The sequence below is a fragment of the Protopterus annectens genome, chromosome 13.part0, assembly GCF_019279795.1.
Source record: "Protopterus annectens isolate FY-2018-M chromosome 13.part0, PAN1.0, whole genome shotgun sequence".
NCBI classification, from domain to species: domain Eukaryota; kingdom Metazoa; phylum Chordata; order Ceratodontiformes; family Protopteridae; genus Protopterus; species Protopterus annectens.
Window position 1 is genome coordinate 547281586 of NC_056747.1, and position 27569 is coordinate 547309154.

Below are 27569 nucleotides of genomic sequence, written 5' to 3' on the forward strand. Positions count from 1 at the left end.
GATATCGACATTTCTTTAATTTACAAGATAGTGCTGGTTAGTCGGTCATTGCATATACTGATGCAGTCTAGAAATGACAACTGAGTCTGTAAAAGGTCTATATGGACCAGTGCTCTAGTCCAGTTAACATTTACAAAACAAATAGAATTTACTAGAATTAATGGCCAGCAAACATGAAGATCAAAATTAGAACACCATTGTTACCACTTAGAAGTTGTATTAACCCTGCAAAAGTAATTTGACTTCTTTGTGGTCTTGAGTTGCTTTTGAGAAACACTTTTCTTGTCTAAATGGACCTGCCTAATAACCAAAGTGAGGTAAACATGTGCATTGGACCGTTAGCTGACATTGAAATAAGAGAATGGCATCTGTATTTCTTACTTTCTTCCTCAGAGTAATTTCCCCCATATTGGAACATTCTTAGTACAAAATATCATTTTTCATAAACATGCCAAGTTAAACAGAATGACCTCTGCCTCATCAGTGACTCAGTTTCCAGGGGAAATGTATGGAGGAAGCTTTGTAACTAGCTAAAAGCATGGGTACACAATGATGTGACTGTCCACACCTTTTACTAGACTGTGTCTATTTTCTGCCCATCGTTCACTGTTTTGTCAGACATCCAAAGTAAACCATAGAGGAAAATTTAGAGCAATACTTTGTTTGACAGTATAAAAATAAAAGTGAGCACACCCGAACACTGTTACACTGTAAAGATTCCCGATTCTGTTTTCCAAGTTCATAGCTTCTATCAACATTGTTGGGCTTCATTAGCCTACTTCAGAGGGCTAAACCACCATTTAATTGTTTCTTCTGCATTGGTCATGAATTGCTCCTTGTGCATTTTCCTTCTTTGAAGCTGCGCATTCTGTGACAGAAGAATAACTCATTATAAACTACATTATGCTCTTGCTAATATGGCTTCCATGCAAGAAGCAATGCAAGCTGTGAGAAAGGCCACTAAAACATAATGGCAGCAGCAAAGGATGAAAATGAAAAAAATAGATATTGTACAAAGGTTAAAAGTAAAATGATAACAAATATAAAGTTAGTTTAGCTCACGAGGAAAGAAGAACTTTCAGTGACTTGGGGAGGTTAAAGAAATAAAATAAACTGGAAAGGAATTAATTTTGCAGTTGATATTATGGAATAATGCAGAGTTCCATTGCACAAACCTGAGAAAGCAACAGAAATTAATCAATATCCTAAACATGGAAATAAAGAAACGGATAAAAGAATTAAATTAGGGATATGAAAAAAATGTCAGTCCAAAAGTTAGTTCTGCTAATAAAGACTTGTGTAAAAAATTGACAGTGGAAAGATTTTCCATTTGTTTTTATATAGATATGAGTATAGTTAAAAAAAAAAAAAAAAAAAAGACAGACCTGGGTCCCAGAAAAGCATTCATTAGTGGATACAGAAAGATGGTGTTAATATATTAAGTTGCTTTCCTTTGTGATACTTACAATAAAGGTCTTATTTGAAAGAAGTAAAGCTCATAGGTATTTTTGCTGATTGTCTAACTATTGTGCATAGGCAGTTATGCTTGTTGAGCTGAACAAATGAAAGCTGTGGTTTATCAAACAGACTTTGAAAATGTTAGTTAAAAAAAATGAAGGACAAGTCGACAAAGAAATTACTACAGCATTAAACTGAAGCAGAAACCAAAACTACACTCTGTTAGGCTGTAAGAAAAAAAAATATTTTACAGGACAAAAAACTTTAATTAGAAATAAAAATATTTAAGCACTTTCATTCATATTAGTAGCAAACTTTGTCAAAATAGCTAACATTCCACTCACTTCCTTATATAACAACCAAATACCAACAATTAACCAATCAAAGTTTTTTGTCCAGTGGAAGAAATTTTTTTTCCTATGGCCTTTCCAACAGTGTGCAGTTTGGGTTTTAACTGAGAACAAGTGTATTATGTAGGCTCAGGTTTCCAAATTCTCCTCACTGCCATATGGGCTGTCAGATGGCAAAACGCTACCCCCCCCCACACACACACACACACACACACACACACACACACACAGTCGCTGTATCCACAACCATAGTTTTGTTGAGGCAGATTGGCTTTGCTGAATATTGGAACTGATGTGGCAGTTTCATCCAACTTTTTTACGACAAATTTATTTTCAGAAACTGTAACTTGGATCAATTTTGGTTTCCATCAGGCTGTCTCTCTAAAATTGATCAGTGAATTTTCACTCTAATACACTGGAACCTTACTCCAATACTGTGTCAGCAGTAAAGGATATTACAGATGTCTGGGTATTTGTTTCCATAATGTTTAACATTTATGAAATATTAATATGACAACATATTTATAGCGGGATAATCAATATGTTATAGTAAAGAATTATTTAACATTGTTTGTTGTTTTGAACTGTTTTGAAATGTGCATAAAATGTCTTTGGTATAGTTTTGTAACTTTATAGGAAATCATTTTATTTGCTCAATTTGATTTCTCTTTTCCCCAGGAATAAGGGCATTGGTATAGAAAGCATAAGTTATTGGGTCCATCATTTCTTGGCAGAGCAGTTGGTGGGCTGTGACATTAATGAGCTAGATAACAGAAATTCTTTCTGTCAGATACTTTTCATTGTTATTTGCATGGGAAAACCAGATAAATGAAATCAATCACTGAAACTTGGAGAAACATTGCCTTACAGGACTGTTTTAAACATAGCTCTCAACTCTCCAGATTTTTACAGAATGTCCTGATTTTGCTCATATTTTTTTGGTTTGTTTCTCATAAAATTGCTGTTTTCTGGGAAATCATTGGCAAATAATTGAGGATTGAAGTCAGAAAATAATGACAGACATCTGAGTTTCAGACTTCATACCCTTCAGAAAATCCATGCTAATGCAAAACCTGTTCTGTCAGCTTTTTATGTTTGTAAGAGCAGTATTTAAAAATTTCCCTTTTTGGGGCCTTTGTCCCTCCATTATTTATGGCCTTGTCCAGATTTCTTGTTCTAAGAAGTTGAGAGGTATGTTCTGAAATGCAGCCCTTTGCATGCAGCACAGTGGCTCAATGGTAAAATCCCTGCCTTAGAGCTACAGTGTCTGAAGTTTAGTCCTGATCTCTGGGAACTGTCTGTATGGAGTTTGTCTGTTCTCCCCAGGTCTGTGTAGGCTTTTTCCAGGTACACAAGTTTCTTCTCAATTCTACAAAGCTGACCGATTGATTAGCTACTCTAAAGTTTCCATACATACTAGCTACTTTGAAATGTCCATAAATATTGTTGTTGTGGCCCAAGTAATAGCTGAAAAAGTGTCATAATAACCAGTTCACTTATCATATTAATAAACATATAACTTAAATTAAAAAAAAAAACAAAAATAGGCCTTCAAAGTATTTGTGTATGAGGTTACATATAGTCAAACTTTAGTTAAAAGTAAATTAGTGGGATTAGAATAAAAGACAAATGAGACGTATATTTTGGAAAATGACTGAACCAATGTGTGAATTAAAAATATTTTCATAAGCAGGGAAATAAAGTTGTGTGGAAGCTGAAAGTATATAATGACTGGCTGAGCCATGTAGATGAATATTTTCTCCATGTATCCGTTTACATTTAATTCATCTCTTCTGTGCCTCAAGGCAATAATTTGTCTGAATAAATAAATAGTAAATAAGGCTTAAATACCATGTGTTTTGAATCCTACTAAATGTTTTGTAATTCTGAGTGACTATCTCAAAAACATTTTTATATTAAAAAATGTTTGCTACAGGATTTTTAGATTCTGAATAAATCAGATTATGTCCAAAACATTTTTGGTTATTTTTAAAAGAACATTTGCTACAAGATTTTGTATTCTGTTTAAACTAGAAGGCAATATTTTGTGAGAACATTTTTTCTTGGTGATTTTTCTGGCATTGTTCTGCATACCTTTTTCACCACAGCATGGAGTACCTATAGTGCCAAGATGCATTTTTCCTCTATTTGTTCCTATCTCCTTGTTGGTTGTTATATCCTTCATAAAAATATATAATTTTTCTGTGCTGAGTACCTACTTCCCCCATGACCATTGCACTTACACTGTAGGGCTATGCCAGTAGACTTTAATGGAGGTACCATCATGTATGAGTGGAGGCCTATCCATTAACGACTGTAGATATGTATCCTGATGTTATCCCCAGGGTGTCATCACCAAGCAATGCAACACATTTGTTTAGGGCCATTGGTTAAAAACGTTTATAAATCAGGTTGGCACTTTGGTAAATCATTTTTAAATACTGAAAAAACTGCTAAGGATTCATCTTTTTATACTTATATAAGGCTGATGTAGGCCTCCATCTTTCAAGTTTCACATTTTCCTTTTGTCACTTGCAATCCTTGATAAATGTTCTTGCTCAGAAATCTGGTTCCCACCACTTTATCCATCTGTAAACATCCAGACGTAATGTTGCCCAGGTTATCATCATCACTACTGTGAGCTCTTTCTCTGGATGCATATTAAATTCCAGAACAGACCTATCAGTTATGGCCACAAGAGGAAACCAGCCAGTAGATTTTAACAATTAATCAATGACAGCTAAAGAAAGAGAGATTGCAGTAGCAGCAGCAGCAAGTTAGGTTGTGATTTTTCCAGGGTGACTGAATATGCAGCATCCTGTGTTCATTTCACGACACAGATGGAGTCGCTGGTATGATTCTCCAGTTTTTCAGTCGTAACTCTTTGACATTGTTAAAATCCTTTGCCATGTCTCCTAAAGAAAAGAGAGCACCCTGTCTACTTATCAGGGCTTTAGCATGTTAATGCATTCTAAGCATTCGTTGTTGATGTTACAGACAAACGTCAGTCATAAAAGCTTATCATTACAGTAAGAAACATTATTTCATTGTACTTTTCTGATGAAAAAGTAAGATGTCCTAGAGTATTGTCACTAGTAAGATACTGGAATAAATCTCCATGATTCTATGGGACACTAACATGTTTTCTTTTCTGTTTTCCAGCCGTAGCTATGTGTTTTCATCACTGGCTTCAGCAGCAGTGTCGTTTGCCACAGGAGCACTAGGGATGTGGATTCCCACGTACCTCTATAGAGCACGAGTTGTACAGAATGTGGTAGACCCATGTAGCAAGGAGCCCTGTAGCACCAAAGACAGGTATGTGCACAATTTACCCATGGGGTGAATGTGGCTTTTATGGTAGTTATCTGCTTAATTCCAGTGCATAATTACTTCTGTTTTTCTACATTCCTAAGTTGTTGTTTTGTAAGAAGGATGCCATAATATGTACAAAAGGGATAGCAGAGCAGCACAGTGACTGGTAGATTTATTTTCTGTCAAACAAAACTAGGCAAGGTGTTAATCAATGCCCAGGTACAGGAAAGTTGTTAAATATGTAACCATAACCATAAGAAATACTGTAGTAAAAACTAACTACATACAATATGAGCAAATGTAAATCAGGGCTGCTGAAGAACAAGAGCCAGGATAAGCATTACTTGCTAGTGATTTACATATGGATTACAGCCACTAAGGAAAAAGACCCCAAAGGTGATAATTCTGATGCATTCCTAATGGTTCCTTATCGAAATATTGAGACTCGGAGTAACAAATACCAAAACACAGAAAAAAATGAAAATCTAGGAGAGAAGGGGATATTGAACATCACTCTTCTGCTTTAAACTTTTTTGCATGGGAGAAAGCCCCCCTGAATTCCTTGATTGTGGGGGCAATCCCAACTCCCACAAAGTTATATATACCAATGCCAAGATTACCATACCTTGGAGAAAAGGGAATATTCTGGGAAATTGTTATCTTGAATTAGTCTCCACATATCGGGACTTGGCAGTCTGAGTCCAAACATTTCAAATGGTTACCATTTCTAATTCTGGACCATTGTACATCTTTTGATAACCACACAGTAATGCATAAAAGGTTTAGCATTATTACAGAGTGAAGGCTGCCTATATATCAGATGCGTTGCTTCCAGGAACTTTTTTCTGTATATTGATTATTTCTCCTTAATGCATAGTATTGCAAAAGTCATCACTCATGGCTAGGGTGGAAGACAGAGTTTACAGAAATGACTGACTGTTTCACTAGATGCCTACTGCACATTACAGTATGCCTGGCTTTCATGCTATAGTTGATAAGAAGGCAACAGCAGACACAGTGGTGCTTAAAGGTCTTCAGCCCTAATTTACCAAGTAGTCAGTCTATACCAAACTTCATGTATTAAAGACAGAATGCATTTTATAGCTAGGCAGTTCTGCAGAGCATTGGGTATTTGGTACTGGGAATTCAGCAGATGAACGTGTATGTTTGGAGCTGGGCAGCTGGACCAGTGAATATAAAAATAGATGAGGACAGCACCAAGCGTGGGGCAAACTGAACTGTATGAAGACTGTTTCTGTCTGTAAGCATATATGTCTACTGTCCTCTGGATACACTTTCCTGCCCCAGCATGATTTGTTAAGAATTCTAAGCTAGCTAAAATAAAACATGAAGCATATTTGCTAAGATGCAGAAATGGTAAAAGTGATGGACCATGCAAACAGAGTGCCAGTTTTCTGTAAGTGTATTGTAACTTTTATTAGTCTACCTTTTTCTGGGGCATTAGAGATGTGATCATACCTAGGACCCCAGGGGTTCCACCTGTGTCCCTCTTAGAAAGGAGCAGTAGGTGCTGATTTTAGTGTCTGCTTGCACCAGACTCCTTTGGGAACACAGGCTAAACTTAGCTAGGTGTGTAGGTCCCTGGGGCCATTAGCCTAGTAAGCTCCTATGATCCTGTGACTTGAATCAGGACACAGAGTTAATCAAATTAGTATTATTTCAGTTGTTGATATTAGCAAAGAGTGCTCTTCTCTGCACCACAAGGCACCCCAAATTGCCTACTTTTGCAGTTCATACTGGCTTGTATGTACTGGTACCATATTTATGATTGTAATTTTTTTGTTAGTCTTGTTGCCCCTACTAATATGGGAACTGACTGTGTGTCTTTCTCCCACATTGTTCATAGGTTCATAGGTTCATAGGTTCATACTAGGCCATCTGCCCGAGGGCATTTACAAGCCTAGCCCATCGTTTTGTGGCTTACGCCACCCCTTTAGTATGGGGAACTATACCCATTATTTTGCTGTGCCTCTGTCGAGCAGTGACACTGAGGTTATCCCTGGGGTATATCTGTGATCTCCCATCCATTGGTCAAGATTTCTCTTGAACAAGGCCAGCGAGGTGCTCTGCCTCACATGTACCGGGATTTTGTTCCACAGCATAGGGAGTCTTTGGGTGATGAATATAGGTTCATAGGTTCATACTAGGCTATCTGCCCGAGGGCATTTACAAGCCTAGCCCATCGTTTCTCATTTCTGCTTGCTAATCCTAGTATTTTATGACTTTGTATCTCTCGGTATGTAAAACACTATAATCACTGAGAGTAATAATTTCAGTGATTAACAGTACTTTTGTCTTTTTTTCATGAGCTACTATATCTGGTTTTCTTGCATCCCTTTTTGAACTGTTTGTAATGGGTGATCTCATGTGCTGTAACTTCATCACTGTCTATAATGCTTTGTGATTTATGTTTCTAATGCTTCTCAACTATTTCTTCGTTGTAGTTTTTGCACATTCCTCAGGGTAACAATCTTGCTACATTATTGTAACTTTCAATATAGAGACCCACTGCCATGAGTGTATTACACCTTGCAATGAGATGTGCAACTGTTTCCTGTTTTATAGAACCGCATTCTTTCACAGGATGTAGCTTGTGTTTAGGAATATGTCTCACTAAAACAAGGTTCACATGCAGGGTATGGTACATATTCAATTTACTGCCTACTTAATAATGTGCCATATTCTCAGTGGACTAGATTGACTGATGGCTCATTAAATCAAGAGTGAACCTCTTGGTGACATAGATCTTGTTTGGTTGTATCACCACAGTTAAGCATTACAGTTCAGTGTTGGGTACTCCTGTGTTGTTGCTGAATCCACATAGAAGAGATATGTTGGGGCCTGAGTGAATTTTGTCTCTATGCTCTCTGAGAGCATAATGTCCTACAGAAAGAACAGTGCACATTTTTCAGTATGTGATCCTGATCACTGTTTCTTGTTGAGGTGCTCACAGAATAATAAAATAAGAGGGCAATGGTGAAGCCCTCAACATGGGGATGCAGGTGACTGCCCTTGTAAAAAATGATTTTGTCCTTTTTTGTGTTATGCAGCATTTGAGCAGTAGCTGTGCAAGGACAACTGTGTGTGTGTTCTGAGGAATTCTGTGCTCAGTTGTCAGTTTTGAGCTGTTTGTGATAAGCAGATGTGTATGGGCCATCTATTACAGGGGAAATGAAATGGCTCCCCACTTAGTACAGTATGAGAGGGCAGTTCCCAAGGCCAACCAAATGCTAGACTCCATCACTAAGCATTGTGGACATCAGTACCAAAGAGTCAGTCCCCCCCTTTACAGGGCAGTTCTCTGTACATTTTGGATATTGTGCAAACAGCCAATATAAGTCAAGCTGAACACAAGTCTAGCCAGGAGTATGACTCTCCAAAAAAAAAAAAAAAAAAAAAAAGGATAACTAATGTGCTGTTCCAAATGTAAATGCTAGATAAAACATTTATAGGCACAATATACTTGAAAGTTTTACAAACACAGTTTAAAATATGGTTAAGCATTTTCTCCATTACTAGTGAATTGAAATGCAAAAAATAAGGCTATAGCATCAACAACACAAGATGTATGTTTAGAACATTTCAGACTTTTAAGCTTTTTTAAAGAACTGTATTTTTTTACTACATGTGACTTTAAGGAACACATATTTATTAATTATGGGTGGGGATGGTATTTTATTTAAATACTGGTTAGTTAGTTTGCATTTGGTTCTGAAGAAGTCCATGATTTTAGTGGGACAAAAGAGCTTAACCATATTTTAAACTGTAGAAGAGTTACCAGGATCATGAATGAGATGCTACATCAGGATTCATTTGGATTGCACTAGTGCAATTATGGTACTGACCATGCTGGACACCTGCACTATGTCAAGAAAACAGAATGGAGACTTGAGAATAAACCAGAATGAGAAAGGAAGCTAGAGAGAGCAGATGCCATCTGTAGTGATGTTAAAGGAGAGATTCATTATCAGTATAAGGAAGCATTACTTCACAAAGCAGGTGGTGAGGTCCTGGGCTGCCTTAAAACAGAAACAGTTGATGATGAAATACAGAATAATTAAATGATTCAGATGTTATACATGAAGGAGAGGAAGAAGAGATATGTGCAGCTGTATAGGAACTAGCTGCATTTTCTGGGTAAGGTTTATATCGTTCATATGTTGAATTAGTTTTATGAATCAAGTCACATTGTTTCCATATCTGAATACCAGCTCTAAAAAAAAGTTAGGAGGTTTAAAAGCTTAATTGTAGTCAGAAAGTACCTATCCCCTTTAGATACCACAAGATCAGGAGTATTCTGCATATGAACATGAATGTTTGATCAGGAGAGTAGCACATATAATTTAATCTTGCAGCTGAGAAGAGTGGAGGAAAAAGGCTGCTGCATATCTATGTCCAAATCAGTTCCTCGTGAGGGTTAACCCCCGGCAGTCAGTCAGAATAATGAGTAACACTTACCCACAATTACTGTAACATGCCATTAAAGCATACGTACTTCTGATTCAATTGCTTCATTATTTTAAAATATGAATGAATAGTGTTAGCAAGGCAAGAACAGAATGATAAAGTAAAATGCTGACAAGGTGATTTTCTCAGTGCAGCAGTGACAGTTGTAGTTACTTAAGGCAATATGGAAGTTTCACGAGCAATTACCATTAAATACTCCATGCTTCATATAGGCTCATTACTCTCTGAAATAAATATTCAGCAAAGACATTAACTGGCATTGATGTTCTAATATTCTTCTTAGATGGTAACAATTCCTGTTTCTGTGCTTTACTTGATGATATCTCTAAACATGAGTAGGAAACCACAGCCCAACATCATACTGTTCATTTCTAATCTTCCACCCCATAGCTCATTAAACTAGTGAAATCCTGCCTTAAAAAAGGTAAATTTACATACAGGTTTACAACAATATACATACATTGCATTTATTTATAACACTGAGCTGCAGCCATAAACTAGACACTTTCCTAAAGGCATTGCGTGTCAGATGCTTCTTGTAACACACTCAAGAAAAAAAGATTAACACAAAGTAGCCTGAGCCAAACACAAATATTCCACAAATCCAATATCAAGTTAGCAAAGGTAATTAATTAAAAATGCCTTTTTTATTGCATGTAAGGGTGAAGCATACATGATGTACAAGCTTTTAGAACAAGTCCTGCTCATTACCAAAACTGGGCCCTTGTTTATTTTTTATAGCTGGTGATAATGGAGAAATGATACTAGCAGCCAAGGCGATATGTAGAAAGAAGTTCCTTCTTACAAGGACCATAAGAGCACTCCACCTCTACAATAAAACAATAAATTGCAATTCCAGCCCACAAACCGTGCATTTTGAAACTGACTGTAACAAGTTAAAAGTGTTTTGCAAGGGGCTTTATCCCCCTGTACTCCCCAACATGGGGGACTGTGCCCCTCACCTTTTTTAACAACATATGCTGATTTACAAAGTGATCATAACTACTAATAGGGGGAATGCTTTGAGGTACCATCATCTCAGGCATAGAATATACTCCCCTCCATAAAAATTACAGTCTTAGCATTGTATCACATTTATGATGTAATAACTTCCTGTAAAAAAATCTACCTCCTTTCAAGCCATCTGTGATATCTGCAGATTCAGCTCCCTCACCCCTTTAAGACAACATCATTGTGACACTTAGCAAGAGACAAAATGGCTGCCAGTACAATATAGAATAAGTGCACTACTTGCATCTCTAGTAGCCAAATGTATTCTCAACTCATTAACTTCCTTCACAAGCACACTTACTACAAAGCCTACACCTCCAACCTTAGATCCCATATTCCTTTCACCCTATCCTTTAATGCCCTGAAAAGACTCCATTCTACAAGACACTCTTCCTCTGTTCTTGCACCAAAAACATGGAAATTGCTCCCTACAAAATTAGTCATTCAGTACCTTCTAAAACTTTAAAACTGAATTTAAAAACTAGTTATTCAAGCAATCACAATGTTAAGGCTTCAACAGTACTAGTTTAACTTAAGGCCCAAGCAGTTACCTCACACGCAATCACATTTTCTATAGTATTGTAATAGATGCAGATGAATCTTGTTACCTACCTCTTTCTCCATTGTTATAGCCCCCCAAGCATTCTTACCTTTTATTTCCACTCATCCTCATTGTCACTATCTCCACACTTATTACCTTAACTTCCCGTTTTCTTCCTTCTTCCTCTTTTTCTGTCAGTACTATAAATATGATAAAAAATCTAGTCATGTAATTGGAACTGATGAGGTTCATAGGTGAAGCTATAAACTCTATAAAAACTAATTGGCTAAATGTTGTGTATCTTACTGACATTTTTTGTAGATTAGTCTAATAATAAGAACTCATTTTGCCGTTATTGTAATAACTATCTTTGTGTTAAAACTATCACTATATGTTCATTCTGCCTAATTGTATACTATCTGCAATATCTGTATTTCCATTTGTTTATTGTAACCCCATGATGAAACCTGTGGATGGTTCACTGGATCAGTGGCCTGCATTAGTTAACTAATAAAATAAAAATAAAGTGATCCTTGCACGTAAGATACGCATTCATAGAAGTGCTTCTAGACTAAAAGCTGATTGGCTGATTGCTCAATAATAATTTGCAATCATGGCTGCTGTGATGCAATGTCATGTACTGTAATAGCACAAATTAAATAAGCATGTTTTCATAGGTTCATAGGTAGGTACTAGGCTATTGGCCCTAAGGCCTATATAAGCCTAGCCAAAAAGGTACCCTGGCTTTCGCCACCCAAGAAAATTATTTTCCTGTGCCCCTGTCAAGCAGAGCCACAGAGGTGATCCCTGGGGTGAATTTCCTATTTCCCATCCAGTCATCAAGAATTTTCTTGTAGAGTGCTAATGAGGAGCGTTGTTTGATATAGATAGGTAGTTTGTTTCAGGGTATGGGAAGTCTCTGGGACAGGAATCTATCCCTCCAGCATGTTCTGTTTATTGTGGTAATAAGGTTTAGGTCCCTAGAGCGTGTAGGTTGGAGGGATTGGGATTTCTTTAAGTGGAGCATGTCCAACAGTTCTAGGTTTGACATAGCTTTGTATGTTAGGCAGAGATTGCCTCTGAGTAGGCAATATGCAATAGAGTAAAGCTGGAGTTCTTTGATACGGTCTGCGTAGGGCATCTGTTTTAGGCTGGTAATCCTCTTTGTGAGGTATTTCTGTGGCTTTTCCAGTTGTTGTACATGTCTTGTGAGGTACATACCAAAAGGGGAGTTGTACTCTATAATGGGTCTAATGAGTAATGAGTAGAGGGGAACAGTGAGCTTTTTTTTTTCCTGGATGAGAAACCTTTTGTGATGGTGTGCCATGTAGAAGGATTTCCTGACTACTGTAGCAATGTGATAATCAAAGGAGAGACTACTGTCCGCCTGTGTCCCAAGGTCTCTTATCACACTTTCAGTGTTAAGTAGATTACCACCTATGTGGTAGCTCATGGGTACAGAGTTTTTACCAAAGGGGATGACTATGCACTTTTTGGCATTAAGCTTTAGGCTATGGCTTTGACACTAGGCATCTGTCTCACTGAGGCCCTTTTGTAGGATGTCCACATCATTAGGAGTTTTGATTATAACTCCTAGTTTGCAGTCATCTGTGAACTGCATTAGCCAAAGACCTTCTGTGTTAGCCTGTACTTCAGAAAAGTAGATACCAAACAGGAGAGGACCCAGGACTGAACCCTGTGGTACTCCACTTGTCACTGGTCTGAAGTCGGATTTGATGTCTGCTACTTTCACAGTGTGGGTTCTGTCACTGAGCCAGTTGGCAACCCATCTTGTGACATAGGGATTTATACCTAGTTTAGTGAGTCTATCTGTGATTCTAGAGTGGGGGATGGTGTCAAAAGCCTTGGCGAGATCTAGATAGACTGTGTGAACCACCTTACCGTCGTCTACGGCTTTGGTGACAGCTTCAAAGAAGTCTATCAGGTTTAGGAGACATGATCTGCCTTTTACAAACCCAAACTGGGTGGGGTCCAGAGTTTGGCAAGCCCCCCACAACTTCCAATAAACTTGTATGTACCAGATCCATGGTTGGTAACAGTGGCAAAGGGATAAACTCCTCAAAGCAGAGCATGGCAGTCCCCAGTAATCACTGTTTTTGTTCCAAGAGTGAGAAACTGGTTGCCAAGGAGCTAATATGCAAGGAAAGATAAAACAGCTCATAGAAACATCTATCCACCACCACATTTTACAGCCCTCTTTAGTAGTGACTGATTTATAATATCTTTTAAGTGCATCTGTATTTGCTACATAGTAAGCAAAAAAAGAAAAAGAAATGGCAGATCAAGGTAAAATGCTGCAACTTTACCATGATTGTAAAAGTAGCATTAAGTCTGATGGCTCCTGTCTTATGCAGTTTGTGTGGGCCTGAGCATGCTATGTATTTGTTTATTGCTTCTTAGTATTTGGCCTAAGGAGATCTGTGTTCAACTCAAAGATGAAATTTCAGTGGAGACAGTCCAAAGGGATGCTTCAGCCAGAAGGGTATAATCATTTCAGTTTTGCTATTGCCAAGTAAATTATGTGGTAAGAGGGCTGTCTTGGATTGTAGCTGAGGACGTGCTGAGTCAGGACTGTGGGTATCATTGAGAAACGACTTTGTTAAAGCTTACTGCACCAAAGAAACTCATTTAAGTAGGTAGTTGGCTTCTACCATCACAAATCACCACTGTTGAGGGTGAACTAGGAAAAACTTGGGGCAGATGTTGACAAATTTGAAAGGGGGAAGACTTTACCTTTACTGTTCTCTCTCAACAATTATTTCTGTTGAGATACCTAGACTCCCACCCCATCCCAGTAAGCCATTCAATTTCTTTCACCATGCTGTGCTGCTCTGGTTAACTGAACGTATCATATTGCTGAAGGAGAGACATTCAAGTCTACAGCCTTTGCCTTGTGGGTACTTAATTATGCAGTTAGTACAGCACAACTGAGTGCCAGCAAGGCATTCCTATAACTGTCCTACCTTTTCCTGTGCAGGCAGGCTGCCCTGGTGTACATATTCTTTCTCCTTCCAGTATGATGCCACACGTTATCTGTAGTCATCTAGCTTTAGTGAGTGCCTCAGCTAGATTTCACAGGAAAGCACCCTGGAAGTGGTGAAGGATAATATCCACCATTCCACTAGCACTGTGGAGGTGGTGAAGGGTAATATCCGCCATTCCACTAGCACTGTGGAGGTGGTGAAGGGTAATGTCCGCCATTCCACTAGCACCGTGGAGGTGATGAAGCGTAATATCCACCATTCCACTAGCACCGTGGAGGTGGTGAAGGGTAATATCTGCCATTCCACTAGCACCATGGATGTGGTGAAGGGTAATATCTGCCATTCCACTAGCACCATGGATGTGGTGAAGGGTAATATCTGCCATTCCACTAGCACCGTGGATGTGGTGAAGGGTAATATCTGCCATTCCACTAGCACCGTGGAGGTGGTGAAGGGTAATATCCACCATTCCAATAGCACCGTGGAGGTGGTGAATGGTAATATCCACCATTCCACTAGCACCGTGGAGGTGGTGATGGGTAATATCCACCATTCCACTAGCACCGTGGAGGTGATGAAGGGTAATATCTGCCATTCCACTAGCACCATGGAGGTGGTGAAGGGTAATATCTGCCATTCCACTAGCACCCTGGAGGTGGTGAAGGGTAATGTCCACCATTCCACTAGCACCCTGGAGGTGGTGAAGGGTAATATCCACCATTCCACTAGCACCGTGGAGGTGGTGAAGGGTAATATCCACCATTCCACTATCACCGTGGAGGTGGTGATGGATAATATCCACCATTCCACTAGCACCCTGGAGATGGTGAAGGGTAATATCCACCATTCCACTAGCACCGTGGAGGTGGTGATGGGTAATATCCACCATTCCACTAGCACCCTGGAGGTGGTGAAGGGTAATATCCGCCATTCCACTAGCACCGTGGAGGTGGTGAAGGGTAATATCCGCCATTCCACTAGCACCGTGGAGGTGGTGATGGGTAATATCCACCATTCCACTAGCACCGTGAAGGTGGTGATGGGTAATATCCACCATTCCACTAGCACCATGGAGGTGGTGAAGGGTAATATCCGCCATTCCACTAGCACCATGGAGGTGATGAAGGGTAATATCTGCTATTCCACTAGCACCCTGGAGGTGGTGAAGGGTAATGTCCACCATTCCACTAGCATTCTGAAGGTGGTGAAGTGTAATATCCACCATTCCACTAGCACCGTGGAGGTGGTGATGGGTAATATCCACCATTCCAATATCACCGTGGAGGTGGTGATGGGTAATATTCACCATTCCACTAGCACCCTGGAGGTGGTGAAGGGTAATATCCACCATTCCACTAGCACCGTGGAGGTGGTGATGGGTAATACCCACCATTCCACTAGCACCCTGGAGGTGGTGAAGGGTAATAGCTGCCATTCCACTAGCACCATGAATGTGGTGATGGGTAATATCTGCCATTCCACTAGCACCCTGGAGGTGGTGAAGGGTAATATCTGCCATTCCACTAGCACCCTGGAGGTGGTGAAGGGTAATATCCACCATTCCACTAGCACCATGGAGGTAGTTAAGGGTAATATCCACCATTCCACTATCACCGTGGAGGTGGTGATGGGTAATATCCACCATTCCACTAGCACCCTGGCTGTGGTGAAGGGTAATGTCCACCATTCTGTTGAAGAGTATAGCAAAGCAAGCACTGCTCTGCTTCCTCTGTCAGTAGCTCTGACTCCATAGTGTGGCAGGATAAAGCTCAGAGTGTGATCCAGATGATGTAGGATTAATGTGTGGGTCAGGGCCTGTAGGACATGTCAGGGGATGGTGGGATTAAGCAGCCAGTGCCAGATCATCAATCCTTGGAGAAAGACAGCAATGTCATCTGCTACAAGACTGCCATCTGAACAGAGGTTCTATATACTAGCAACTACAAGGGCTGTGAATTAGTGTCCTAAGAGCTAAATGCATGCTACATCAAGCATTATGGATGGCACCTGCATTGTGAAGCTTTTGCTGATATAGACTGCCATGTTATGGGGACGAAGGACAATTAAAACCCTGATGGCTGCTTGGATGATAGCACCCTACGGCCAGCAATGAGGAATTAATGGGCTGGTCAGTTCAGGTCACCAGAAGTCTGATGTTCAGCAGGTAATGAGAAAAAAAGACAGTAAAAAAAATCATCTGCCTGCCTCCTGCCATGTTTCTGTAATTAGAGCTGCAATCCTAGGGCTTTTGTATAAATGGTAGTAACATTCCAGTTGCACAGAGTCAGATAGTAGAGGGTATGTATATATTAAGAGAGAGAACTGGCAAATATGATGTGGTATGGGGTAGTATGGTATGATTTTCCTGAGAGCAAAGCTACCTACCACCCAATGACATAATAGGAGGCAGCAAATAAAAGAAAAACAGAGGTTTATAACATCTGACAAACCATGTCAACTAACTAAATAATTATAAAGAGCAATGGAAGCTCTACTGCCAGGTTTCATGTAATGAAGTATTCATCTCAGGAATTTAGTGCCCTTGCAGGTTATAGTTTTAGAATAACTGGTAACTGGCAATCATTTCATATTTATTATTTCATGTACTTAGTGCAGATGTTAACAAAATGAAATGCCATTTAAACAGGTTATGTATAATTAAATGAAAAGGATTAACAGCTGAAGTATCATTTAAAAATCTAAGTTTTAAGAAAATTTGCTTATCTGGAGTGCTTTCCATAAGTAAAGACAGATAGTCCTAAGATAGAGATATATAATAATAAATTAACTCCGATCACGTAAACACCACTAGATAAGATTAACCTGAGTATGTGTGTTTCAGCTTGGTCTTAAAGCATGATGTTCTTCATCTCACATTGCTGCAGTCCTTACATATGGTAGTCCATTGTGTCTCGGTCGGCCGTAATACAAAAGTATTAGGCTGCGGTCGGTCATAGGCGCCAGAACTGACATACATCAGGAGCATCAGGCAAGCGCACATCATATCCCATTATCCTTTGCATGTTTTGCCGCATGGTCTGACGTTTGCACAGCGCTTTGTAGTGCCGCTTTATGCTCTGAAATTTTCATGAGTTTTCAAAGACCCTAAGTACCTTGTTTAAGTACCCGAATATTTTTTTTTTTTTTTTTTGTTAAAGAATTCAGAAAGCCGAAAAAAAAGTAATTAATTGTATTTCTTGTACAGATACCGATTACCACTAGGGATTATTCCTCTGGGTGTTTGGTACGGCGTAGTCAGGGTGTAGCAAATCCTTTGCACGAGGTTTAATAAGCGCACTATTAAACGCAGTATAATGGGTAGCAGGGCTGATTGCGCAAGCCGCAATCATAATGGCATGAGCTCGATCCGATGCCGCTGCTATCAGCCGAAGCCCGCCAAAACGAGCCACAGATTCCAGAAGAGTGTGTGTCGTCAGTCAGCCCGGTTCCAGGAGCGTCTTTGGTCACGAATCTGGATCAGCAGGGCCGAGGTTGAGGTTGAGTCCTTCAGGCTTTGCTTTGAAGATGCAAGATCTGGCCTCCTCAGGGGCTTGCTGGGCCTCATGGGGTCAGGTCAGGTGCTGTCTCCCCTTTGCCTGCCCATCTCCTTCCTTCTCTAAGGGTCTCTAAAAGGCCTCTCCAAAGGCAGGCCTTCAGGCCTTCCAATGGGTCTGTCCCCTAGTCCTGCTTCTGCTGTTAAAAAAACACATGGCTAAATGGCAGAAGATTTAATTTCTTTATTCAGAGGGTTCTATACCCCTCTATCAAGGTGCCTAGAGTGGAGCCAGAGGTGGAAAGTTTGGAGCAGGCAGAGTGCTCAAGTCTTCAGCTGAAGACATTCAGGCTTTTCAGATTATTCTGGGATTCCTTATTCTGATTTCCACTCCTCTTCTCATTAATTCTTTCTCTTCTTTTGAACCCCTGAGGATTTTATGAGGGGTTTTAACTGGGAGGAGAGATGATCTCAGATAGGTGGAAGGAGGTGGAATTTTGAGGAATTTCTGTATTTTCAGGGAATAGTTTTTTTACCATACAAAGAGTACCCCGGCCAGGCCTCCTTGGCCATATGCTGTGTTCCCTCTTTTCAGAGGCTCTTAATCCCAGGCCCCCCAGAAGTGCAGCTTCTCTGTTGTATGATAGAGTACCTGAGGCCCGCGCAGAATCCAAGGCAGAATCGCGGCCGTATAGAAACCATGCAGCCTAAGAAGTGTCTATGTCTTGGCTTGTAGTTGGAAGAGTTTGGTATAGATGGTAGATAAAGTGTCGCAGAGTAGATGAGTATGTAGTTTTGCCCAGATCCACTCACCTTTGGAATGAGGGCTCTCCTTTGCCAGTTTATGAAATTTGAAGTACTGTAAATTTTCTCCCATCAACTCAAAGTCTAAAGTTAAGTGCAGTGGTGAGGGAGTGGAGTGTTAAAAGAGTTGCATGCACTGGTTCTGTTCTTTGGAGCTGCATCACATTCTTGCAGTTTGGGTTTGATGCTTCTACAGTGGCTTCTTTTGTGGATGACGCCGCCCAATTTCTGTTATAATGGCTTAAGGATAATGGCTGTTGAAGAAAATAAAAGAGAGTTTTGGAGTCTCCTCCTGAGTCTCTTTGCAGAAGAAAGGTTTAGACTGATACTGTCTTGTAGAAATTCGAAGACTTTGGGATCCTCCTAGACTGTTTCAGATTTTTGTTAGTGATTTTTGCAGGCGCAGCCTCCCAAACAGCCTACTAAGGGATAGGATAAGGGGCCTCTGCCTTCACAGTCTAGGGGTAGCCCTACTAGAGTGTGGGACGCAAAGGGCAGAGCTCAGAGTCAGGCTTCAGGCAGGAGATGATGGAGCTCAGGCAAGGCCTGCATCAGTCCTTTTCAGATTCAGGCCAGTCCTTTCGTGTTGGATTCCCAAGATGGAGGTATGGGCCCAACTCTTTTTCCGTCTGGCAGGAAGTATGTTCAAGGCTCTTGGCTTCAGCAAACCTTAACCACCCAGGACACAGCTTGGCGTTTTCAAGGCTAGCAGTTTATTTCCTTCTTCAAATTTACACGTTCCTCACAAGTTCCTTACTTTAATGGGTAGGGGCTATACAGCGGGTTTCTCCTCACAAGCAGATTTCTTTACTTCTTCCACCTGCCTCCACCAGCAGGTCCTCTGTCAGAACATTCTGTTTTTTTTATCTAAAGTCGTTTCCTCGCAGTACCCAAAGAAATTGGATCTAGGCTCATGATGACTCTGGAATCCTCTTCATCTTCATATGGGACGGAGACAAATGGATAAATTCCTCCTGTTATCTTCAAAGCTTCTCTTGTTGGGCAGCGATCACTCAAAAAACTTGAGGATCTGTTCCTTTCAGGGCTTCATGTTCCTATCAGGCTCCAGTTGCAGGCTTACTTGGGAGCTGGCTGGACTTTCTGCATTCAGCTCTAGCTTATCTACCTTTTATTAATCTACTGCTTTGTGTTGCACCAATATGGCCTTTAGCCTCTCACTTGTTACCTGGAATGGCAAACTTATCCTTATTGTATCTCATTGCCCACAGTTGCCTGCTACCCTCTTTGGAAATCATATGTCTGGGCATGAAAAGTATAAAAGCTTCTGTGGCCCTCTGAACCCAAACAGTACCTCTCGGGACTTGTGCTTTAATGTGCTTGGGTGAGACTGAATATCAGACTTCCTTTAGATGGTCTCATTCCATCCAAGCAAAAGGTGCTTTTACCCTCAAAAACCATTATGGTTCATAGCATCCAGCATGGCAGTGCTTCCCAGGTTGCTCAGCCTGTATTCTGCTTTTCTGGGTATGCCAATAATGGTTTCCATCAAAAAAAAATCGCTGGTATGAGGAAAAAAAATAACTTGTCAAAATGTGCCAGAATCGCACTGGCAAGATCTTTCACTGTGACCTCAAATAATATTCTGTATTCAGTAAGGAGATTTGTGTCCCTCAGAAATCAAAATGTCTCTGACCAATCCAGGTGACCCGGACCAGAGCGGGAGCCGATTCTCAAGATAGGCAGGGGGGAACAGGCTTGGGGAGCAGGGGTTCCAGATTGGTGGCCAATGAGACTATGCCCTGACTAGAAACACCTAGGAGATTCATTGAGTCAATGTGTTGAGTGGCTTTCAATTTTAACTCGCAACACAAGTGTTCACTCCAGGCAGAAGCGTTGATTCTAACAGACAACAATCAGCAATGAAAGGCAATCAACAAGCATGCGGGGAACCCATTGCATCTCTTGTTTTGGCAACACTGGCAAGTCAGCAGACAGATGAGCACCTCCTGTCAGTTGGTACCAGGACAACTATGGGGGATAGCATGCAGACAGATAAGGTGACATGCGGACTAAATTTGTGGATCCTTGATCCTTCTGTTTCCCAGTTTCATCAGTGATATGGGAAATCCAGGATGTTATCATGTCACTAAAGCAGAAATTTCCAGCAGCCAGGAAGAAAATTGCCACTATGTTTCATTGGAAGTGGATGCTCTCCATGCCAGTTGGCCCAGTTGGTCACTCCTAAGCGCCCATGCCTTTCCCTCTCCCTCCTCTCCCCCTCCCCCAAGTTTTAGACACACTAGGTTGGCATGACAAGACAAGCCCTCCATGGCTCTATGTTGCAGGAGATTACCCTCTTCCTGGTAAATTAGTTCTTGTCCTCCATGGTTTCAGCCTGCTTTCTTCGGCCTTTAGCCCAGGAGGATGGTCATCCTCCTCAACAGGGAGGATGGCATTTCAATGCTTCAGGAAGGCCTCCCTAGGAGTTAAAGAACCTCTGGTACATCTTTCGGGTTCACACACCTGGATGATCGCAGTTTTTTTTGAGGCAAAGTGTCTTTTATTTTGGAGGCCAGCGCCCAGTTGATGTCTAGTTTATCTTTTTTATTTTGGAGGAGAACAAGTATTTTGGAGCAAAATTTCTGCTCAGTGTTTCTCTGTGGCCTGATTTAGACTTTTCTCTTCTAATCCTTACTTTAACATTAGACAAGGGTTTGTCTTTCTTTCTAGAGCCAAAGTAGAGCTTGCAGCCCCATCTTCCTCTCATCCTTTGTGTGACCTCTCCTATTTGGGTGTCCTTTGAACTGGCAATTTAAAGTTTTTGACTCCTCACATTGAACCTTTTTTGTTGGCCAACTCTGCTTCTGCTATTTCTGACCTGCCAGCTCTTATCTTTTAATTTTTGTTCCTAATTTCTGCTTTTTTCAGTAGGCTAAAGTTTTTTACCTTTGAAGATCAACTCTTTTTGTTGGCTAATACTTGTGTAATTTTTCTTTTTTTGAATTATTTTATTGCGTGCTAATGAACCAACTAAAATTTCAAGGATTTTGTATCTCAGGGCAACCAATTACTTTTTATGCAGGAAAGTGGTTCTCAGAATGCGGCTAAGTTGGATTTTGCACTATCGCCCACTTTTCTCAGCGGATCAAACAATTATTTGTTATTTTCTCAGAATTTATATTCAGTCTCAAACTTGTTTTGTTTTTGAGTGCTTTGTAAAGTTCCAGACAGTTTCAGTAGTTGTTTGTTCTTCTTCTAAGTGGTTCCTTTTTTGCACTTTTTTTTTTATTCTACTACTATTAAGTAGTGCTTTGGCTTGTAGGACTTTCAGTATTCAGATCTAAAGTGAGATTCCGCTTTTTTTTGACCTTACTCCTCTCATATTTACCCGCTACTTACTTCCTTTTCCGCATTTTTGCTTTTAAAGATATTTTGGATTTTTGCTTTATTCCTTAGTGCAAGGCTGGTTTTTCACTGCCATCTTGACCTTCAACCGTATTGAAGATGCTTTATGAGCTTTGTAACCTCGCCCTCTATGGGCATTCTACCAATTCCTAATGAGTGCAGTACCTCCACAACCTAAACATTACCACCTCTTCTTTCCAGTGGTTTATATGGAATACTTGGTAGCTTATTGTTCACAGTACAGTTTTGTACCTGCCTTGGGTGGTAGTAGATTTTTGTATGCCACACTTCTGCAGTGGGATTTACTCCTGAAAGGGGGAGTATTCTATCTTGGGCTGGGCTGCGTATTTGCTCTGCCTGAGTTATTTTGGGGCGTCATGATGACTGCCATTCTGGCCGTGACCCAGCCTTTCTTTCCGGACTACCCATATGGGGTTCTGGCGCCATGGATATTAAGAACGCCGGTCTGAGTGGTCGGTACGAAAATGCTCTTTTTGTGTCCTAGTCCTGTTACATACCACACTTTTTTTTACTTCTGTGGCATTATTAAGGGATAAGCATAAACCTTGGAAAAGTTGTTGAACCATTGTTTAAGACAGGGCTAACTTGACATGACAGAAGTTTGTGTGTAAAACCCAAGTTTAGGTAAGTGTTGTAGGGTTGCCCTGTTTGGCCCACAGCATCCCGGTTATCCTGCAAAGAAGAACTTCATATGCTGTATCCAGCTTTCTTATTCTGATATTCATACAGAGTAGGACTCCTAAACGCTCTCAATGTAATTATTTCTGAGTGTGGTACCCGTATAGAGTAGGACTGCACACTCTCAATATAAGTATTTCTGAGTGTGGTACTCATTCATGCAGGGTAGGATTCATAAATTGTTACAATGCTTTCTGAATAAATAATCAGTTTACACTGAGAGCATGTCTGTGAATCCTGTCCATCGTCATTCAAAATGAAAGGCCAAATGCCTCTTTTGCAATATAGCAACAGCTTCTGTGGCCAGAAACCATTTTCCTTCATATTGATGGCAGAAATTTCAAAAATAAATAGCATATGCGGATTTATTGAAGTAGAGTTGATGTCCGAATCATCAAAGAACATGTCAAACATGAAAAAATGTAACAATTTCAAAAAGTGTTTTAATTCATTTTAGCTATGGTATTTGAATCCATACACTGTGCTTTGCATAGGGCAAAAAAAAAATCACAAGGCCAGTTTCTTCAGTGGTATAGGCTAATAAAACAGCCGGTAGTTTTAACAACTGTGAGAGAAGCAACTACGTTTAGTTAATATTAAACATGCATTTCTAATTTTTCTGCAGCTTACTGTTCGGAGCTATCACATGTGTTACTGGCTTCTTGGGAGTCATCATTGGAGCTGCAGCTACTCGATGTGGCCGACTGAAAACACAGCGTGCTGACCCTCTCGTCTGTGCCATCAGTATGCTTGGGTCTGCTATCTTCATCTGCCTCATCTTTGTTGCTGCAAAAACCAGCATCTGGGGAGCATATGTAAGTGAAGGACCATAGCCTCTCTGTGTTGAAAATATGTTTACTGCACTCAATAATATATATATATTTTTTTTTTTGATAATTTTTTCAGTGTGTCATTATAATGTGTGTGCCCTCTCAATTTCTTAAGTAGTACGTCATGGTATCAAGCAAGTAACTCACAGTTTGCTCAGAGAGAGTGGTTTGATTTGAAGCCGAAAAGATCAAAATATAGCCACAGTAGAATTACTCATAAGGTCATGATAATATATTGCAATTACAGTGTCATTATTTCAGAAAGAAATATCTTACTTTCTACCTTTTTAAAATAACGTCATTGTATGATGGAGCTTGATTTTTTTTTTTATCATCTCACTGATGTGATTGTCTGGGGATGCATTATTAATGTATAGTACATTTTACTGGATTTTACTGAAGTCTCTCAAAACTTCTGCAATCAAAAAAACATATTGAAAGCCATTTTTAATGAAAACCCACAAGAAGAAAACAGTATTTCTGTAGGGATAAAACCCTTGCAAAGTCATGCCCCCTGCTTAAAGCATACCAACTTTACAGGTTTAAAAACCATGAGTTATGACCCAGTGCCTTACAAAAAAAGTCCCTGAACCACATTTACAACACTTTACTGGAATGCATAATTGTAAATGTGTGTCTTAGTGTAAATTTCAGCAAAACATAAATAAAATCCCAAATTAACTGGAATAGATTACATATATTTATTGAAACTCAACCCACAGCAAAACAATGGGAGACCTTGCAAGCCAGCATAAATGTACAAAATGGGATCTCAGCATTCCTATTTCAATAGAACTGCATTCACTGCAAACAGACATATTCATATTACATGATTTCATGCATGTGTGGGTCATGTACATGTGAGGATGATTGCACCTATATTTTCATTATGTGGTTCTCTGTCTGTGTAGGGGAGCTGTCAGATATCTGGCCTTCCCTTAATTCTATTAGTGAAAAGCACAGTCACATGAAACAGTCACTGCTCTGAGAACAAACCTTACTAGCCTACATGGGCCCATTTTCTGTGTGCGACTTCCCTTATGTTTTTTTATTGCTGTCCTGAGCAGATTTTTATCTCCTGCACCTGCACCTTCCACTGATCCCTCACTGTTGACATTCTACATACTGCAGTGCAGTTTATTTTCTAAGAACTGGGAAAGTTTATTAAATAAGATCTCATGTCTAAGCTATGATCAAATCAACAATAAAAAAGGAGAAAAATATATCAGTGTTCCAACTGTGATGTGAATGGCTGGCAGTTAGGGCAGAGGTTTAAGGCTCTGAGCCGATTAAAAACCTGTGTCCTATAGTCAAGGATACACATTTATTTTCTTTCCACTTCTGTTTGCCTACCATGTGACTCTGAGCAAGTCACATGACCAGACAGTCCTCTTAGGTTGATCCTAAAAAGGGACCTGGTATCCAGTGGACCTTCCTGGTTAACAAATACATAAAATAATAAAATAAATAAATAAGTACATGACAACTATGTACAAAATCATGAAACATTTCTGTAGACCTCACAACATATTAAAAATATGTTCATTAAACTATTAATAGCCATCTGGTTCCACAAACATTGATTATCCCTCAAGTCCCTGTATAACTGACATTAAAAATCAATAATGCCCTTGTTAAGAACTTTGACCTGATCAGGAATAATAATTAAGATATGCAAGTAATGCCATAAGTCTCTAGTAATAATTAAATATAAAATTTGAGAATAACATTCTTACTGAAATAAATATTTATGAATATGAAACTTTATAAAAAAAAACTTTTTTGATGTAGCATTAATAAAAAATAATCCACCCATTATTCCAATCAGTTGTATTGACTCTGTGAAGAGTCTATACAGTATGTTTGCTTCTTGTTTGTTTGTTTGTGTCTTTCGGCTTTTCCCGGTTAGGGGACGCCACAGCGAAACTCGGGTCTGCTAATGATTGGCAGTAGATTTTTACGTGCTGGCTTGCCAGGCCTAACGCACAACCTTCAACGAAGGAATGCCCATTCACGCATGTTGCACACAGAAGACGCTCTAACTGAGAATCGAACGGGCAACGTCTAACTGTGAGGCGACAATGCTACCCCAGCACCACCACCGCAGTCACAGTATGTTTGCTTCTAAAGTCTATAAATTCCATAGGACAGTGATCAGGAAGCCCAGAAATGAAACACAGTACGCAGTGTGTTCTAATCCAAGTATACTAATGATTTTTCACCTTTTCATGACAGGAGGCTAGTCCAAGAATCCAAGGGTCTATATTAGAACACTGAACGTTCAAAATTTCGAGTGTTCTAATATCGACCTCTTTTCAGCAAATGCTGAAAATATTGAAGAAACAGAAAACCAATTTTTTTCCTAGGGAAAGAATTTGGTTGCCCGTTTCTGTTGCTTTTGTATTTTCAGCGCTGTGGTGGAAAGTTATGGGTCGGGTTCAGGTAAGTGTGCGATTGTGTGGACGTGAGAGTTGCGGGTTAGGTGAGTTAGGGTTAGTGCACAGGTCAGGTAAGTGTGTGATTGTGTGGATGTGAGGGTTAGGGCAGGGTAGATGAGTTAGGGTTAGGGCACGGGTGAGGTGACTGTGCGATAGTGAATGGACCTTAGGGTTAGGGTTTGGGTTAAGGGGATAGTTAGTGGTCTATGTATAGTTTAGTGTAGGGTTAGGTGTAAGAGTTTAGGTGCATGTGTGTGTATTGCTATTTGTTTGGTGTGCTTGTGTTGTGTGTATGTGTTTTGGAACAGCAATTTTTTTCCCTAGGAAAAAATTTGCTGTTCTGTATGTTCGATGTTTTAAATTTTCGATTCATAGGGTTCGATATTAGAACACTCGAAATTTTAAAAGTTCAGTGTTCTAATATAGACTCAAATCCAAAACGTAATCTTCATGTCAGAAAGATGGTGTAATGCAACTTACAAAGTGCATTGAGTTTGACTGATAACTTTCAACTCTACTATTTAGCCTTGCAGCGTGACAAGGATATCCTATACTTCTGTATATCACTTTTATTCAAGCAACACGTCTGAAATATAGCAGCTGTCTATCCTGTGAAAGTATAACTTATGTACAATGTTATTGAGACTGACAGTTCAGTACATTATGTGCTGTGTTAAGACCAACAAGAATAGCTCACACTGACAGTGTACCTTTGGGAATTCAGTTGTTTTCTGGGTAGATAAATACATATTTGCTAGTACTTCTAGATAACTTCTTGTTTAATGTATACCAGAGTTTAAGTAAACTACTGTTTGGTACATTTCAGTCCATACTGCATATTCATTTAAGTTTTCGTCTATTCTCATAAAATGGTATTATTAAAAAAAAGTGTTTACCTTTCTTAAATAATGCCATTGCATGATGTAACACCTTTACTTGCATCTGTTCTAAATAATGGAACTATGGGGATCGATTAAATGTGCAGCACACATATGCCTCCACCCGTGTACTACACATTATGACATTTGTATAGTATATTGGTATAGTGTATTTGTTTAATGCTTTTGCTTCAGTTTTCTGCATTAACTGTTTTTGTGTCAATATTGTTCCTTAATAGGCAAAATAGATGCAGGAGTTTTCACAACAATACTGATTTCTATTTCTGGGCAGCATTTATGCTTTAGCATATGTATTGCCTACCATATGTATAAAATATTGTATCAAGGAATTAAATTTCCTCCTCTGACACAAGTGAGAAAGTCCTCTGCTGTAATTTATTTCTACCAGTTGCAGTCACCTGTCCCCAAATAAAAATTCAATAATTCCCCTTTCTTTGGTAGAATGCATGATCAGAAAGCAAGGAATAAATTAGCAAATCCATCAGTAGCTTGGACAAAAATATTAAACAATCCCCATAGGATTTCTTCCAAATCCTGTAGCACAGTTTGTGTTTTGATTTCATTTTCATCCTCCGATTTAGTCTTCTGACCATTGGACCAGGCTGTTTTGCATCACTGCCACTTTCTGAATACTGAATAATAAGGCATGAGGTTTGTCAAAAAGTATATATTCTGAATTACACTATAATCTAGAAGAGGCACTCTCCAGTAACTCAGCATCTCCTTTCCTCATAACATGTCCATAGAAGGCATCTATCCACAATGTTGTAATAATATTGGTCAGGCCTCAGAATCTGTGGGTATTCATTACTGTATAAATAACAATAAAAAACAAATCACACTGCTGTGAAGTTTCTTACAAGCTCCATAATCCT

At 39.6% G+C, this 27569-nt stretch overlaps 1 protein-coding gene across 2 annotated transcripts in view; it reads left to right on the forward strand.

The window, feature by feature from the left end:
• The window catches only part of LOC122787461 (protein spinster homolog 2-like), a 792211-nt gene that overhangs the window by 551686 nt on the left and 212956 nt on the right, over positions 1-27569 (forward strand). For both annotated transcript variants that reach the window (XM_044054193.1, XM_044054194.1), the window contains exons 7-8: positions 4971-5123; positions 23153-23342. In XM_044054193.1, coding sequence (XP_043910128.1) covers positions 4971-5123; positions 23153-23342 — 343 coding nt within the window. The remainder of the gene's footprint in view (positions 1-4970; positions 5124-23152; positions 23343-27569) is intronic.